At 45.2% G+C, this 15,328-nt stretch overlaps 1 protein-coding gene across 1 annotated transcript; it reads right to left on the bottom strand.

The window, feature by feature from the left end:
* Positions 1-247: 247 nt before the first annotated feature.
* Positions 248-2,950, bottom strand: LOC120699268. Its single transcript, XM_039983210.1, has 2 exons — positions 2,579-2,950; positions 248-1,534 (listed from the first exon to the last, which is right to left on the bottom strand). Exons 1-2 carry the CDS (start codon positions 2,911-2,913, stop codon positions 454-456), a joined length of 1,416 nt encoding a protein of 471 aa, XP_039839144.1. The 5' UTR covers positions 2,914-2,950; the 3' UTR covers positions 248-453.
* Positions 2,951-15,328: the final 12,378 nt, after the last annotated feature.

Genomic DNA, 15,328 nt, shown 5'->3' with positions numbered 1-15,328 from the left:
ACCAGGAGCTTAGCGAGAATGTGGTTCTGCCTCACGCCGCAGAGAGTTTCCTAATGCTTCTGGCCGATGTCTTCAAATGCCGTGAGCAGATCCTAACTTGCGCTGCAATGGTCTCGGATGATGGTCGCACATCCGAGTGGTACGTGTAGCATTACTTGCAAAAAAAAGAGGCCTAACCCGCATTGCATTTCTACTGATGCAGCCATCATTCGTAAGTAGTAGCGCCTCGGTTCTTGGTCCCCACAAATGTGAAAAGTAGTGAAATCATTCTTAATAATCCAACAAACCGTCTCCCCTTAACAAGTTAAGGAAAGTATTATTACAAAGTACAACACATAATAGCGCACACGCAACATAAAACACATCAAATAAAAGCACACGGTAGATCCCATCATACTGGCAACATGCAAAGGGCTTCTCAGATTGCATTATTGAGTTGTCTTCTCAGATCTTCTATTCGTTGATCTGCGTCTCGAAACCATAGCTGTTGACTCCACGGTAGATCCCATCATGCATCTTCGTAACAACTATCTCTCCGGTTGTTAACATATCCTCCTGGATGTATGAGAAGGGAATTTCACATGTTCCCTCTGTTGCCACCACTCGAACTGTCCTCTTGCTGTGTGCAGGGACCTCAATTTCTTCTTCATTTGATTGCTGTTCAGTGTGAGATTGAGTTTCTCCCCAGGTGTATGATCCACTAAACTCACTTGAGATCTCAACTGATGTCTCTGCAATTGCTGGAACCCCAGCTTTGATGGTGGTTGTCACACCAAGCTTCCAGGAGACATTTGAATCCCATCTCCTCTCCGTCGTTACACTGTAAGATATGGTTAGCTTACTCTTGTGGGGCCTACTTGTGCTGTTAGCAATTGTTTTAGTGTAAAAAGTGCGGGGCTTGAGGTCGTGAATATTGACATCTTTGAGGCGGTACTCAACGCCATAGATCTTTCGAGATAGGACAGTTTCATGCAGCTCTAGCTGTGCCTCCCTTGTGATGGTAGGAACCGCAGCGTTGAGGCAACTCGTCTTGCCTTCGGTGGTCAACCTCTTGCAGTAGTTGTTGTTGCCGAGGTTCTGAAGTGCGCATTTGCCGCCCCCAAGCAAGAGCGCTCGGAACACCGTGTCAGGATTCCTACTGGTGGTGTCATCGGAGTCTCCCCAGATCCAGTTGGGGCTGCGCCTCCAGAACTTACCATAGTGACTCGAGTATATGCGGATGGTGCCATCGCTGTTTGTGTGAATGATGTTTCTCACCGTTGGATCAGCAATGTCATCCGACGAAAACTCCAAGTAGTTGAGGTTCCATTCAACCTTCCTCGCCCTGAGGTACATGCCATTGTCACCCTTGAAACAAACGTATTTGGGCAGTAGCATTTGTCCTTCTAGATTGATGACACTAAACGTGTAGGCATCTTCTTCATCTGGTTTATCTTTGTTTCCTAGCAGCAAGGAGCCAGCTCTGAGGGTCTTTTCGGTTGGATGAGCATCGGCGCGCATGTAAACACTTCTTTTGAGCCTGGCGTGCTCCAAGCTGCCGTAAAAAAATATATATATCTAGCGTCAGATTCTTCTACAAAGCTTTCATATGCCACCATAAGCAACAATATGAAACTTTCCTTTGCTTCAAAAAATATGAAAGTTTCCTTTGTAGGGATTACATCAATTTAACTACCAACATGTATAACCCTCATGTTAACTGTGTCTTTCTTTCTTTCTTTTTTGTGCTAAGCCTACACATACTAATAGAAATCTTGTTTTTTTTCCGGTGTCCATTTATGATTAATTTTATTCACATATATATATTTTTACTATGTCATGGCATCTGAAAAAAACATGTATACTTGTTTATTACAAAACTTAGCGTTATTGCCATATGTACCAATATACTAAAACATCATGGAGAAAGTGCCAATTAAATAATGAAGTCCATTAAAAATGACATGTCTTACCAGCAAAAAAAGATGACATGTCTGTGCTTATGTCATCAGTGTATAGTTTGTCCACTTGTAAATGTGAAAAATATACCTAATAATTCAATATATGACAGAATATCCACAAATATATGAGTTACAGTTGCTACTGGGGTTGCTGTTCCAAGAATCATTATATTTATTATCCGTGGTATTATGCCAATCTGATGAGTTAAGAATATAGCCTTCAGAAACAGGGAAATGTCCGTTAAATTCCAGTGTGACGAAACGGCGTAATTATAGCTATCACCTTGAGCACATATTTTCCTTTATCTTGCAAGAGCTCTACATGCACATATAATTAATCCCTCCTAAAAAGGATATGTGAAGCCAAGCAAATCAAAGTTGTTTCTTGGTTCCTGTAATCAACTTCTTTGCAATATTTTGTGACAACAATTACACACATGGATTGACCTTGAAATAGTTTCACATATATACGTGCTCCCTCCATATTTGTTTTGTTGACCTCAACACAGAAAAGTCAGTGCAAAATTAGTTCAGTTCATCAGCTGTGGGGACGTCAACAATTTCAATGATGACGTAGTACTTGGCACAAGTTATGGCATATATGAGCAAGGAGTAGTCAAATGGAAAGCCATACGTACTTGACATCATCGACGTGAACACTGCTGGGTTCATGCCGGAGCACCGTGCAAGAAGGATCTGATAGGTCCTCTTGGGGCTCATTTGCATCACCCATGAGGCACCACTGCTGGTTAACCTCACGGGCGACCCAGTACTTGTTGTTGTAGCAGCATCTGATGTGAACGTGGCCGTCGTGCTCCCTGGACAGCTCTGCACGAAACCTAGTGTAGGGACTGAGGACATCTTCCCCACTCACCTCAAGGATTTTCTCTTTCTCAGGCGAGTAGCGCAAGTATTTGCCATTAATATTAGACTTAAGAGCAAAGCACCCGCCGGTCACTAAAGGAGATGACATTCTCTCTCTATCTCTGTGGGTTGTCTCTCGTGTTGTGTGCGTGTTTCGCCTTGCTTTGAAGCCGCTGCTCTTCCATGTATTTATAGCATGCCCGGGTGACTTGTTACGAAGGAAGAATGCAACTTCTACGACATCTCTGCGGGGTGAAGTTCTGTGCGTGCAACTTTCACCTCTGTTAAAACATCATTCACACATGTGTTTACCCTTGAAAGGTAGCACTCATAATTAATGCCATGCATTCTCTCAAGAATTTTCACTCTCATTAAGGACCTACTTGGTTCTAATATCTTTAATAGTTATCTAGTTGGTCAGTCTCAGTGCACAATTTCATGGCACAGTTGATGATGTGACAATTTCACTGGGAACTAGGTAACTATGCCAGGTGAGTCATCCCATGGAACTCCCTCATTCTCTCTCCTCGCCATGCCAGCAAAATTGATGATGTGACATAGAATTTAATGTCATGAAACACTTCATGAAACTTCCATTGCCAAGGTTACACGGCAAAACCTGAAATGCACACGGCACACGGCAAACTCCAGAAAAAGACCGAGAAATATACCAAGTACCACGTACAGTACGTGGATAGCAAAAAAAGTTGGGAGGGCAGAATCAAAAAATTTCCAAAAACTTTGCCCTGTGCTTGACATGAGGCATACGACAAATACACACGGTAAAAATTTTGGTTTGCCGAGTGACTGCCTTAGCACACAGCAAATGTTAACAGCAGTTGGCCGGACATTACTAGTGCTGATATTTGTCATGTTCCTGGCGTCAGGTACTCGACAAATAGCGTATTTTGCCATGTGTTAGATATTTGTCGTGTGTGTTCTTATCCTGCACATGGCAAATGTTGTGTGTTTTGTTTTTGCTGTGTGTTCCTCAGCGGTGCATGGCAAACCGCCTCTTTGTCATATGCCTGATATAGTGCGCACAGCAAAGCAGTAAGCACACGGCAAATGTGCTGTTTCCGGGAGTGCTATTAGGGGTCCGTTTGGATCTGCTAGCTAAACTTTAAGTTTAGGCGGTGGATCCAAACAGAAGTAGCTAAGATCCAGCCAAACTTTAGCTAGGGGTCAAAAAGTGCACTATTCCTGTAGCTGGTTGAACTCAGCTAAAACTATCTAAAGCATGTTTAAAGACGAAATTGCCCCTCCTCAAATCAATGAAGCCATCATCCTCTATTTTCTATTATTTCCATCAGCGGTAATATGGTCCATTATCTTCAATTAGCTGGACGATGCAAGCACCCCCAACCGAAGTTGATGAGCTAGCTAAACTTTAGGTAGAATGGATTCAAACAGGCCCTAGCTGGTTAACTATGTGAGGGTGGCTAAAGGTGCTTGGTTCTTTAGCAGCTGATTAACAACTATCTGAATAGAACCACAGGCCCTAAATAGAGTGGCCTCAATATAACTTTTCCTCTAAAATAGATGGATGACAAATTTGCAAAGAGAAATTCATGTCAAAGCCATTCGGCCCGTAGAACCGAGTTATAATTTCATGATGTAAAAAAAAATGAGAGAAGTGCAAGCTGAAGAGTATCGTCAGTTGAAAATGGCATGTTCCGTATACTCCCTCTATTCTCAAATGTATGACGGAGGACAACCAAATTAGTTCATTTTTGAACTAAATGACTTGTCCTAAACTTCATACATTTATGAATGGAGGTAGTATGTTGAAAAGTAAAAGAAATCAAAGGTATAGGGGTGGGGCTGGGGGTGCTGAACCTCTTCTGATGTGGTTGGGCATTGAGTGCAGAATGCAGACGCAGAAGGGACCAGGGCAACAGGTGGGGGGTCATTTGAGGGCATCCGCAATGGTTAGCTAAATAGCTAACGAGATCTGATGTGGTAATAAAAAAGTAGGGAAGAGAGTAGTTACTAGCGATGAGCAAATAACTTATCTATTTCACGTAGCTCAAGAATGTGTGAGAGGAGCGTGGGGGTCCAAATAGTATTTTCTTTTATCTCTCACCTACACATAAGCAGACTACGTAGCTTGTACAAGCTATTACCATTGCCGTCCTCTTGAGTGCTGTCAATTTCTGACGTGCCCCCAGTTTCGGCTCAATGGAGGTCCACCAAATGTGATGCACGAGGCCCTCCAAGGTTGGCGACTTCTTGTGCTTCTGTCCCACGTGATGCACGGGCCTGGCCCTCATGCTGTGCTCCTCGTGGCTCCACAACCTGCACCACCGAGGTAGCATCCCTGTTGTTTATTTGCTCATTAGTTGGCAACAAAGAATGACACAAGACGTTGAAAAATGAATGGGTATGCAATAGAAAATTCGGGTTTCTGTATTTTTTTAGATAAAGGAATAAACCGACCTCTATATCAAACTGGTAGATATATGCAGCCAAGAGTCACATGAGTTCGTAGACTCTAAACCTCAAAAGAGGACCTCAAAATACAATAAAGAATGCTCTAAAACAAAGAAATAAATCTAGAAGACTAAACTTCAAATTTTTTTCTTCGCTCCCGTTCCATCCTTGCAAAGTCTTTATGCAGCACGCAACCAGCACATCTCTCGTTTTCTTATAAACTTGAAATCCGGTCGCCTATGAGACCAAAGGATCTCAAAGGTGATGCTTCAAGAGGTGAAGGTCTTGCCAAAACACCCTGCCAAGGAAGAGCAGTGACCATCCCACACTAGCTAGCGACCACACAACTCGGTGTTGGAGACTCCAGGCAACGCCTTCTGGAAAGGATACGACGCTGAGTGCCGTTGTCACCCGCCTAGTAGAACCTAGGCAGAACTTTCCTCCAGAGACTCAAAAAGATTGAGGGAAGAGGTACCTCGACAACGCTTCCAAGGAAAAGGAGCGGCACTGACGGGTGTCGCCATCATCGGCACCGGTTAGAGCCGTGCAGGGCCTTCGCCCAGCACCTCCCGCTTCACATTGAGAAAAAGAGTGGCAAGGCATCAGTCTCATCACCCCAATGACCATGCATGTCATGTGAGCGCACCAAATGGACATTGGCTGACAAGCATGGTTCACGCCGCCACCTCCATCAAGGCACCATCGCCGCTTGCTATCGTCGCACGCTGTCCACTTACGTGGAACCACAACAAATCCTCCACGCCCGGGGGAGGGGATAACACACAGTGCCTACAGCCATAGCTGCCAGCCGCTGCGCCACACCCCTGCTAGAGACCATGGCCTACGCACCAGCTACCGAATCGGTGCCCAGCCGTAGCTGGCCGCCGCCATCCGCACGCCCGCTGCCGCTCCCTGGCCGAGCCCAGCATGCGGACCACACACGCCCCCCCCCCCCCCCGCCGTATCACCAAGAAGCGGGCTGCAAGCTGCCAGGTCCGGTAAGGGAGCACTGAAAAAGGCATGAAGGGGTCGGATCTGGTGCCTCGCCGCTAGCCGCCTGCCGCTGCCATGAGGCCTCGATGGGATAGAGAGGAAGAGTGGGGAAGAAGAGATCCCCACCGTCGCCTTCCTCGCGCCCTGTGGACTTCCAGCAGAGCGCTCAAGCGGCGGCAATGGCGGGAGAAGGAGGAGAAGAGGGCTTGGCAGCCGGGGATGTGGGTTTCTACCCAAGCCGCCCTGGTGGGTGATGTGGGGGACGAAACGTTTCTGTGACCTTCTGTATATTTTTACAAGCTAGGATTGCGGGTGTAAAATCCGAACAAATGATGTTTGCTTGATTTTTAGGGTTAGGTGTGGATTGAGAGCTGAAAACAGAGAGCGTTCTCTGGATTCGATAATGAAATGGATGTGTGTTGCATTGAAAAACTACAGTGACTTAATATTGTGATTTTTGAATTGTAGATGGATGATATGGTCGAACAAGTACTGACATAGCAATGGCTATTCAGAAGGCTGCTAGTAGCTAGAGACAAGGATGTGCCACATGACTCGCTACTTAAGTGACTACATACTCATATAATCAGATGATTAATTAAAACCTTCAATAATATGGCTAGCTATTTATTTGAAGGCTCTCAGATTTGTTTTCATTGGACATGATACACAGACATTGTTGTCGCATACTTACACGGCGTATGGGAAAGATAGGAGGGCAACATGGTCATTTCAGTCCCTATTGGCTCCTATTAGCGTAAAGAGTAAAATGCACCAGACATCCAATAATTTGTAAGGATATTGTTGCCGTGGGAAATTGACGGACAAAGATCCGGCAGTCAACACATCGATGAGCCGGGAGGTATGGCTTGTACTGGCGGTGGAGGTTCAGGGCGTGCCACCTGGCTTGACCTGCAGTGAGGAAGGGGTGAGTGATGTGGCTTTCGTCTTCTACTTTCCTTGTGTCACATGAGTAAATATCAAATTCCTGCCAGATCGTTCGGATCGGCACTTGTCAACCCCACTGTCTTGCATCAGCAAAATCAGCTGATCGGGGGATGTTCACAGGCATATCGGCACATCTGCCGATTATAGATGCATTCGATAAAGAAAAAATAAATAGAATATAAACTGCATCTATAAAGAGTATAAACCTGCTCCAGAATATGATATAGGTAAATCTATCCATCTAGATTGGCTCTTGCTACGCACAACATAGAACAGTCTAAGCATACGTGAACATAACCCAGGATCTCCAAAGAAATCCATCTACATAAATAGATCTAATCTAAGACATATAGGGCAGGGTGTTCAGCACGTGCTATCCTATCGGAAGGTCGCATGCACGTGTTGCAGCGCATGTCGTGGATTGTAACCAACGGCTAGGTAACGCGTTCCGAACGATATGACAAGATGATCTATAAGCTTGAATGAACAGATGCAAAAGTAGATCGAGATGCATACACGGTAACCAAGATAAATAGCAGATCTCGCCATAAAAATGCTTCAGTACAGGATCTACCAAGGCAAAAGGCCGGAGCCATGATGCTCTAACGATACTACGAGAGAATCATTAGAGAAACATGACGTTTACCTTGAGGAAAACTCTAATGTGATTAGGGTGGCGATACTCCGAGAGAATGTTGGAGACAACCGCTGCCGGGGAACATTTTCCGTCAATTTTATTCATAGCGAATGGGTACATATTTATAGTCCAGAGACTTGATAATCAAGCTAAACAAACCCTAGTTTAAATGAATGGAAAAACTAGCCTATCTCTAACAATTACAGATAAATAGAGCCCATCGGCTCCTTTGTACGGACTGCAGTCGCCTCTTCCTTGGATGATCCGAACCAGCCCATATCCGTCTTGGCCAAATACCGGTGGTAACACATGCCCCCCTGGTTTCGTCAATAAAAATTACTGCGAAATCTGCATAGGACTCCTTGGAAACCCACAACATCGTGTTGACTGTCGACGACTCAGCGGAAACCGAGTCCGAGACCTCTTCATCTTCCCTTCGGTGCCTCTATAATCTCTCGCTATCGCCCCGCTTCCACACATTTCTTCCATCGGCAGAAAAAATCTCCTTTCTGTTCATCTTTCGATGGTCTCTTCTTACGATAGCAACTCCACCCCACCTTCTTCGCCATCATCAACACCGAGTCTTTCTTCACCCTCTCCACAATTGACTCCATTTTTTGAGTATCCTCCGGGATTTTCTCCACGGACCCCGAGAGGTTTCCCCTCTCCTTCTCCTTCACCGCCTATCCCGGAGTACCCACTGGGGTTCTCTCCTCAAAGGTCCGAGGACTCCTCCTCCCTCTTCTCTTCATCTTTCCACTTCCTCCCGGGTTCACCTCAAACCCCAATGAACTCCAGTGTCGTTAGGGGTTCACTGCCATGGAATGCGCCTCCACCTCCTCCTCCGGCAGAGCTCCCGTCGTGGTATGACGACAGCGGTAAATCATGGGACTACAACAATCCCCGCTGCCACACGCCGTCGCCCCTCATGAGTGCCAAGGAGGACCTCAAAAGTCTCCTACTCGGCACAACCATCAGCTCCTCCAGCTTCGACAACCGTTGCAGCTGGTGGGACACGATGGTGACGTCGCAGATGAGAGCTTCCCCCACCATATCCAACTCGTCGACCGCAGGCCAAACCTCGGGAGACACCAGCGACGGTAGCAAGAATGGCGACACTTTGGAGTCGTCGTGGAAGACATCGTCGGCCGATTCTCCATCAAGCGGCTCCAGCGGCGATGATGAAGGCACCAGTAGCATTAGGAAAAGTAGCAGTAGCGAAGCCGATAGTGATGAATAAATCATCACGGCTTATGTAAATAATCTTTGTAAAATATCAATATGAAGCTACTTATCCTTGCTGTTAATCTTCATATGAATTTCTCTTTCTCTTCTTTTTTTGGGTCCGATGGCACCGCATCAGACTTGTATATATATTCTCGGCCCGATGGCAACGCATCGGACTTATCCTCACATCAGCAAAACCCAGCACTCTAAGTCAATTGCGTCTGACTTCAGATTCAGTGTGACACACTAGGTTTTTAAAATATTTTAAACAAGACATTTAAATTTAATTACATTATAATGGGGAGAGTATCTAATTATGAGAGGCAATTCATTTAAATTTAAACTTAATTTTCCCTTTTTAGCAAAGCAAGTGAATGAATTTAATTCATAAGTATTCACTTTTAAATCAAATTCCAAACTAGGCATAAAAAATTTAGTGGCTGAAAATGATACACTAAATGACATGTGCTCAATTGATGTGTACAGTTTTTCTTTTTAAATCAGCCTCAAATTTGAAGCCCTTTTGTGTAAATTTTAAATTTGAAATTAATTCATAAACTAGAGCTCAAATGAAAAAGTGCATGAAACAAAAGTTGAAGATCTTGAAAAATTGAACAAGATTGGTATTCAAAAGTTTTTCAATTGAGCCCAAGAAGAAGGAGAAACTTTTAGTTTACAGCAGGGTCCCTGAACTTTTCTCTATTCTCAAAACCCCCCTCATCTCTGTCTCTCTCCCTCCCCTCCCCCGCGCTATCGGCGCCGTACGCCGCTGGCCGTCCTGTGACGGAAACCCGCCCCGGGTTCGGTGAAAACCACCCCGGGTTTGCCTCCTGGCTCCCAAGCTGGCCGCACGGTCATTTGCCATCTGTCCAGGACCAGTTGAACACGCGCCACGCCACCCCCAACGTCCTGCAGCGCCGCCGTTGAGTCGCCACCTCGCCGTCACCGCGTTCCAACTCGACCAGCCCAGTTCAGCCTCCCCCAGGCGTTGCACACGGTTCCCAGGATCACCCTCGCCGTCACTGGCCGCCTATAAAAAGTGGTAGCCCCTGCACGCGCAAATCCCTTCCTTCCCTGCTCCGCCCCGCCATTAACGCCGGCAAGCTCGAGCTCACCGTGGACAGCCCTCTGCAGCCCCACATTATCTAAATAGACCCGGCAATAACTTTCTCAGCTTCTGCTGAAGCTCCCGCACGGAACTATCCCACCTATTCCACGCCGGAGCGCCACCGCCGCGGATCAGTTCCTTCGGCGGTCGCCGGTCGCCCGTGGAGCTGCTTGCACAGCCCCGCATTGCCTCCACCGACCCTGTACTCGACTTCCACATCACCTGGTGGTGCTCAGGAGCTCAAGAACCGAAGCCTAGAGCCACTGGAGCCCCCTCGCCGGCGAGCACCGAGCCCGAGCTCCGCCCCTCACCGCCGACGAGCCCCTTCCCGACCACCCCGAGCTTGATTTTGAGTACCCAGAGGTGCGCAAAGAGCTCCATTACACTTTCCCCCACCTACCCCATGCCGCCGAGGCCAGCCATCGCCGGAATCGTGCTGGCGAGCCTTCCCTGCTCTGGTCCGCTGAGTCCAGGGATCACATTGCAATTTAAAAACTGGATTCCAGGGGTTAGTTTGCAAATGTTACATGAACCCTAGATTCAAATTTAGTGAACTTGTAAATTTAGTATAAAATCGTAGAAAAATCCTAAAAATGCAAACTCAGTTGGGTTGAACTCTTTGAACTGAAATCTACATTTTTCTCAACAGTCACTTTAGCTAAATCAGAATAGTTTTTCCTCTAGGATAAATGCAAGATTAAATGAGGAATAATTGTTCTAGGAGTTTGGCTTAGAGTTTTTGAGTGATTTTTGACCAGAGTGTTCCTCTTGCTAGATCTAGTATCTGGTAACAATTTAAACACCAATGCATCCTTGAAACTAAATGAAACATTTCACCTTTGTAAGTGTACTAGGGAGCTTCACATTTTGTTTGTAATAGATCTACTGCAGATGTGATCATGAAACTTTTTCTAGGAGTTGATTTTGGTAAATGAACATCATTACACTAGTTTGGGTATTTCTAAAACTGTTTAGCTATTTATGTGCTTAAATCCTCATTAAATAGCCATAAATCATGGAATTTAGTTAGCATAGCTAGAAAAATGTGAAATTTATACCAAAGATTTTTTTTGAGTATATAATCATGCCTGAAAAGTTTGGGAACAGATCTTGAACAGAACCTAAGAAATGAATTACACTTGCTATCACATTGATTTATTTGTGATTTTTCTCCTGGATTGATAAGAACTTTGTACAAAAAGTTTGAGCTTGTGTTCTTAACAAAATCTATTTGGGTTATTTATACATGTCTATAATTGAATAAATACTAACTGGAGTTATCAATGGAAATAAATGCTGGTATTTTTACTAGAACATTTTTAGGTGGATGGTAAACCATAGTAAAAATTTGGTACCCAGAAACCCTAAGGAACTCTCGGTAGAAATTAACTTAGTTATGCATATGCCTATTTTGTTACCATGGTTATATGCTTAATTAAATTCTGGAAAAACTATAGTAGGAAGGATATCATTTGTAGTAGTTCTTGTAAAAGTTTGAGCTACAGAAACCCTTGGGAACATCCTCTATAAATTGTGGTTGATATTAGCATACTAGGTTTAATCTTTTTCCCATGCTTGTAACGGTATCATCCGCCTCTCACGGTTTGAGACCGCTTAATAATTTCTGTCACATAGAGTAACAAGTGGAACCAATGGAAAGAATAATAGATGTATGTGTAATGGATTGCTCAACCATGCATGCTTAGCAATAGGGGCAAACATAGAACGGTTAAATCAAATAGAATTTGAAAAGTAAAATCTAAAACTAAGGACTTACTTCTAGTCGCGTCTTCAACAAAATGAACCCCTCCAACCCAAAAGACTTGTATGTCTAGTTAACGGACTAAGGTATATTCGATGAAGGGTAAGCCTTGCTGAGTATTAGAATACTCAGCCTTGCTTATGGCACTATTTTTAGGTACTAACTTTGAAGACATGATTGCAAGTCTTACTTGGCTGTGTGTTTTGCCTTCGGGTTGGTCTGTCGAGTGGGATGGTTCCTCAGCGGGTGCTCACGCTCCTCCTACTGAGTGATGTCTCGTATGGGCTTATCGAGGCACCCTCGCTTAGCTACCTATCGTTTTATCTTTTCCACTGCGACAATGAGACTGAAATAATTTATGTAGTATAAGACTCTGTGGTACTTCACTACTTTCAGAACATGGTTCGTAATAAATAAATTTCTGCTTTGAACTCTGAGATGTATGAAATGTCTTGTTTTGTAATATCTATGCTCACCTTCGTGTGTGTGTGTTGTCTGTACGATCCTGTTAAGCGTGGCTTTAATCGAGGCTTCACTCGTGTAACTGCCGGCGAGTGCAATTTTTGTATCATCATTGCTTGGCAACTTTGAATCGTGAACACGGGCCCAGTTTGTTTGGGTAGTTCCGCCACATTCAGTCGATGGGAAACCGTTCATCCTTATCCTTTCACGCCGATAATTCCGTCAGCTTCTCCAAAACTGCGGCCCAAGGCCCTAGCTTTAAAACCACGACTTGAAAATACTTGCGCTCCACTAGCCCAAAAATCCCGCCTTTTGTTTAGGCTAGTTGCGCAAACCTCCCTACTCGTTCCAAAGCAGAAAAGCAAACCCTCAAAGCACAGTTCCTTTGCCATTAATCTCACCAATCGAATGGCTTCTTCATCGGGCATGGGATCTTTAGGAGACTCTCATCAGCCATTTTTTGGGCCAGAAGGTAAGATTTTGGCCCTTCCCCCTCTGCGAATCTGAGAGCACAGTATCCTGATTTTTGAACCTCGCTCTTCTTTCATGAATTTTGAGGCGAGCGACAATCTGATCCTCAAGTCCCCTACTTCCAAATCCTTTAGCTTGGGCCCTCAATCTTTTCAGCCACCATTAGATCTGATTTCTGCAGAACTGCAGAGAATCCCTTTCATGGCCCAAGTTCCTAATCCGAATGTTTGGACCCACCAATTACGGGCTTGGCCGTTCCCCATGGAGGGTTGGGTGAACTGGTACAAACGTGTAGCCAGAGACCATGAGGTTAACTGGTAGAGATTAGGGATAGCCGATGCCCTTTCTTTAACCCTTTCTTCCATAGAGAAACATGAAAACTTTCTGAGATCCATCGGCTACTTTTGGTCGGATACCCTGAACTGCTTCATGTTAGGTTGTGGCCCCATGACCCTGACTCTGATGGATGTGGTCATGATACTGGATCTGGATATCCACTCCACCTGCCCATCTCCTTTTGCCTTAATGGAGAGCACATATAAGATAGTTGACAAGGCTGCAGCGTGCAACTTGGGCCAATATATCGAGCACCACCAAAAATCGAAAGTCACCATTGACCACCAGGAACATACAACGTTCCTGAATCTCTGGTTAGATCATTTCCTTTTTTTGGTTCTTCTCTAGCACCCATGAAGAACTATCTGAACCTAGCAAAAGCCTTGGCCCATGGAACTTGTTTGGCACTAGGGAAACTTTTCTTGGGCGTCTTGTACTGCCACTTATCTCTAAACAATGCCCGGCTCCTTTCCTGCAACCGAATCAAGGCTGGTGGACCATGGTGGTTTCTGCAACTGTGGTGCCAACTGTACTTTTCTCCCAGCATCCCTGACTTCCCTCGCTTGGTAGATCTTTCCTTTCTGAATTCTGCTGGTAGGCTCATCCGCTGCACCTCTTTCGGACAGGCTTTGTATCGGCTTCCTGGCAGTAGGCCAGACGAGAAGGAAATAGCTAGATGGTTCAAGCTATTTTATCATGATCACACGTAAATCTCCTTCTCTATCTACTCTGAATCTCAGAATTTTGAAAACCACTCCATCTACAGACAAGATGCCTTTGCCGATGATGATGACACACGAGATCAGTACATGCTAATAATCCGCCCTTGTCTCTTGCCTGTCAGCATGAGTTCCAGCAACCGGATTACCAAACCAGGTTACGAGGCTTACCATCTAGTGATTGTTGCGCGTCAACTCGGCTTAAATCAAATCGCTCCTTCTTTCATCATCCATGAGAACTTCCAAAGCCGAGCCAACTTTACTGAGTGCTTGATAGCCAGTCATGCGTATAATCTCTTCTCTGAACTAGTCATCCTGATGCCTCATGACCTAGAATTTACATATTCATCCGAGGGCTTCAGCGCTTGGTGGACCCACTGGAAAGCACATCTCTTCTGCAGCCCACTCGGGATCCTCCTGATCGGCATCGACCCATCGCATGTGCCAACACAAGATGAGGTGAATCTACCAATCCAGTCTTCTCCAGGCTCAACTGCATCCTTATTACTGAACTGACTGCATCTTCCCTATAGCTTGATGAGAAAGCTGCCCCCAAGAATGCCGAGGGGGAGCTGTTCTAGTACATGCCAACAGCACCAGTATCTTTGTACGGGAGAATCGCTCCACCATTGGAGAAGATCCTTTTTGCCGTCCTCGATACGGGACGTCGGTGCGATGCTGCATGTCAACCATCAGCCTAGAAACCTAGGATGACCAAAGTAGTTACCAGGAAGAAACAGGCTGCTATTCTCTCGATTTCTGATTCTGAAGACGTCCCGCGGCCTGGAGTGTTTCCGTGTGGTGCGTCGACGGTGGCAGCGGCGGTGTCGAGCGGACGGTGCTCGGCGGGCGGCGTGGCGCCCGTCCAAGTGGACATGGGTGCGTGTCACGCGCGGGGGAGGCTAGCTGGAGCTTTGGGAGTGAAACCGGGGGCGGATTTGGGCGATCCCGGTGCGGATTGCCATCTGTGTGGGAGCCGGCGGTGTACGGCGTCGCCGAGGGAGAGAGAGAGGGAGTGGAGGGAGAGAGATAGAGATGAGGGCTGATTTGTGCATTCTAAAATTCCAGGGACCCGACAATAATTTAAAAATTACTCACTGTTCCTGACCTCAAATGAAAAACTTTTAAATACCATTTTTGTTCAGCTTTTCAAGATCTACAACTTTTGTTTCATGCATTTTTTCATTTGAGCTATGGTTTGTAAACAATTTTTAAAATTCAAACTTGTGATAAAAAGGTTGAATTAATTTGTATGTTGGGCTGAAATGCAAAGGCCCACTTCCTACTTAGCACATGTTACTAAATGCACTCCAATTCAGCTCAATTTATTTTTGTGGGCTGTTTTTGAAATGAAAATGGACCTCTTACATTATTTACATAATTTTGTGCATTTAAAGGTGTATTTTGAAATCAAATAAATCTTTATTT

This window comes from Panicum virgatum, chromosome 1K (genome assembly GCF_016808335.1).
Source record: "Panicum virgatum strain AP13 chromosome 1K, P.virgatum_v5, whole genome shotgun sequence".
NCBI lineage: Eukaryota > Viridiplantae > Streptophyta > Magnoliopsida > Poales > Poaceae > Panicum > Panicum virgatum.
The sequence above is the reverse complement of the archived record's forward strand: the minus strand, read 5'-3'. Positions and strand labels throughout refer to the sequence as shown.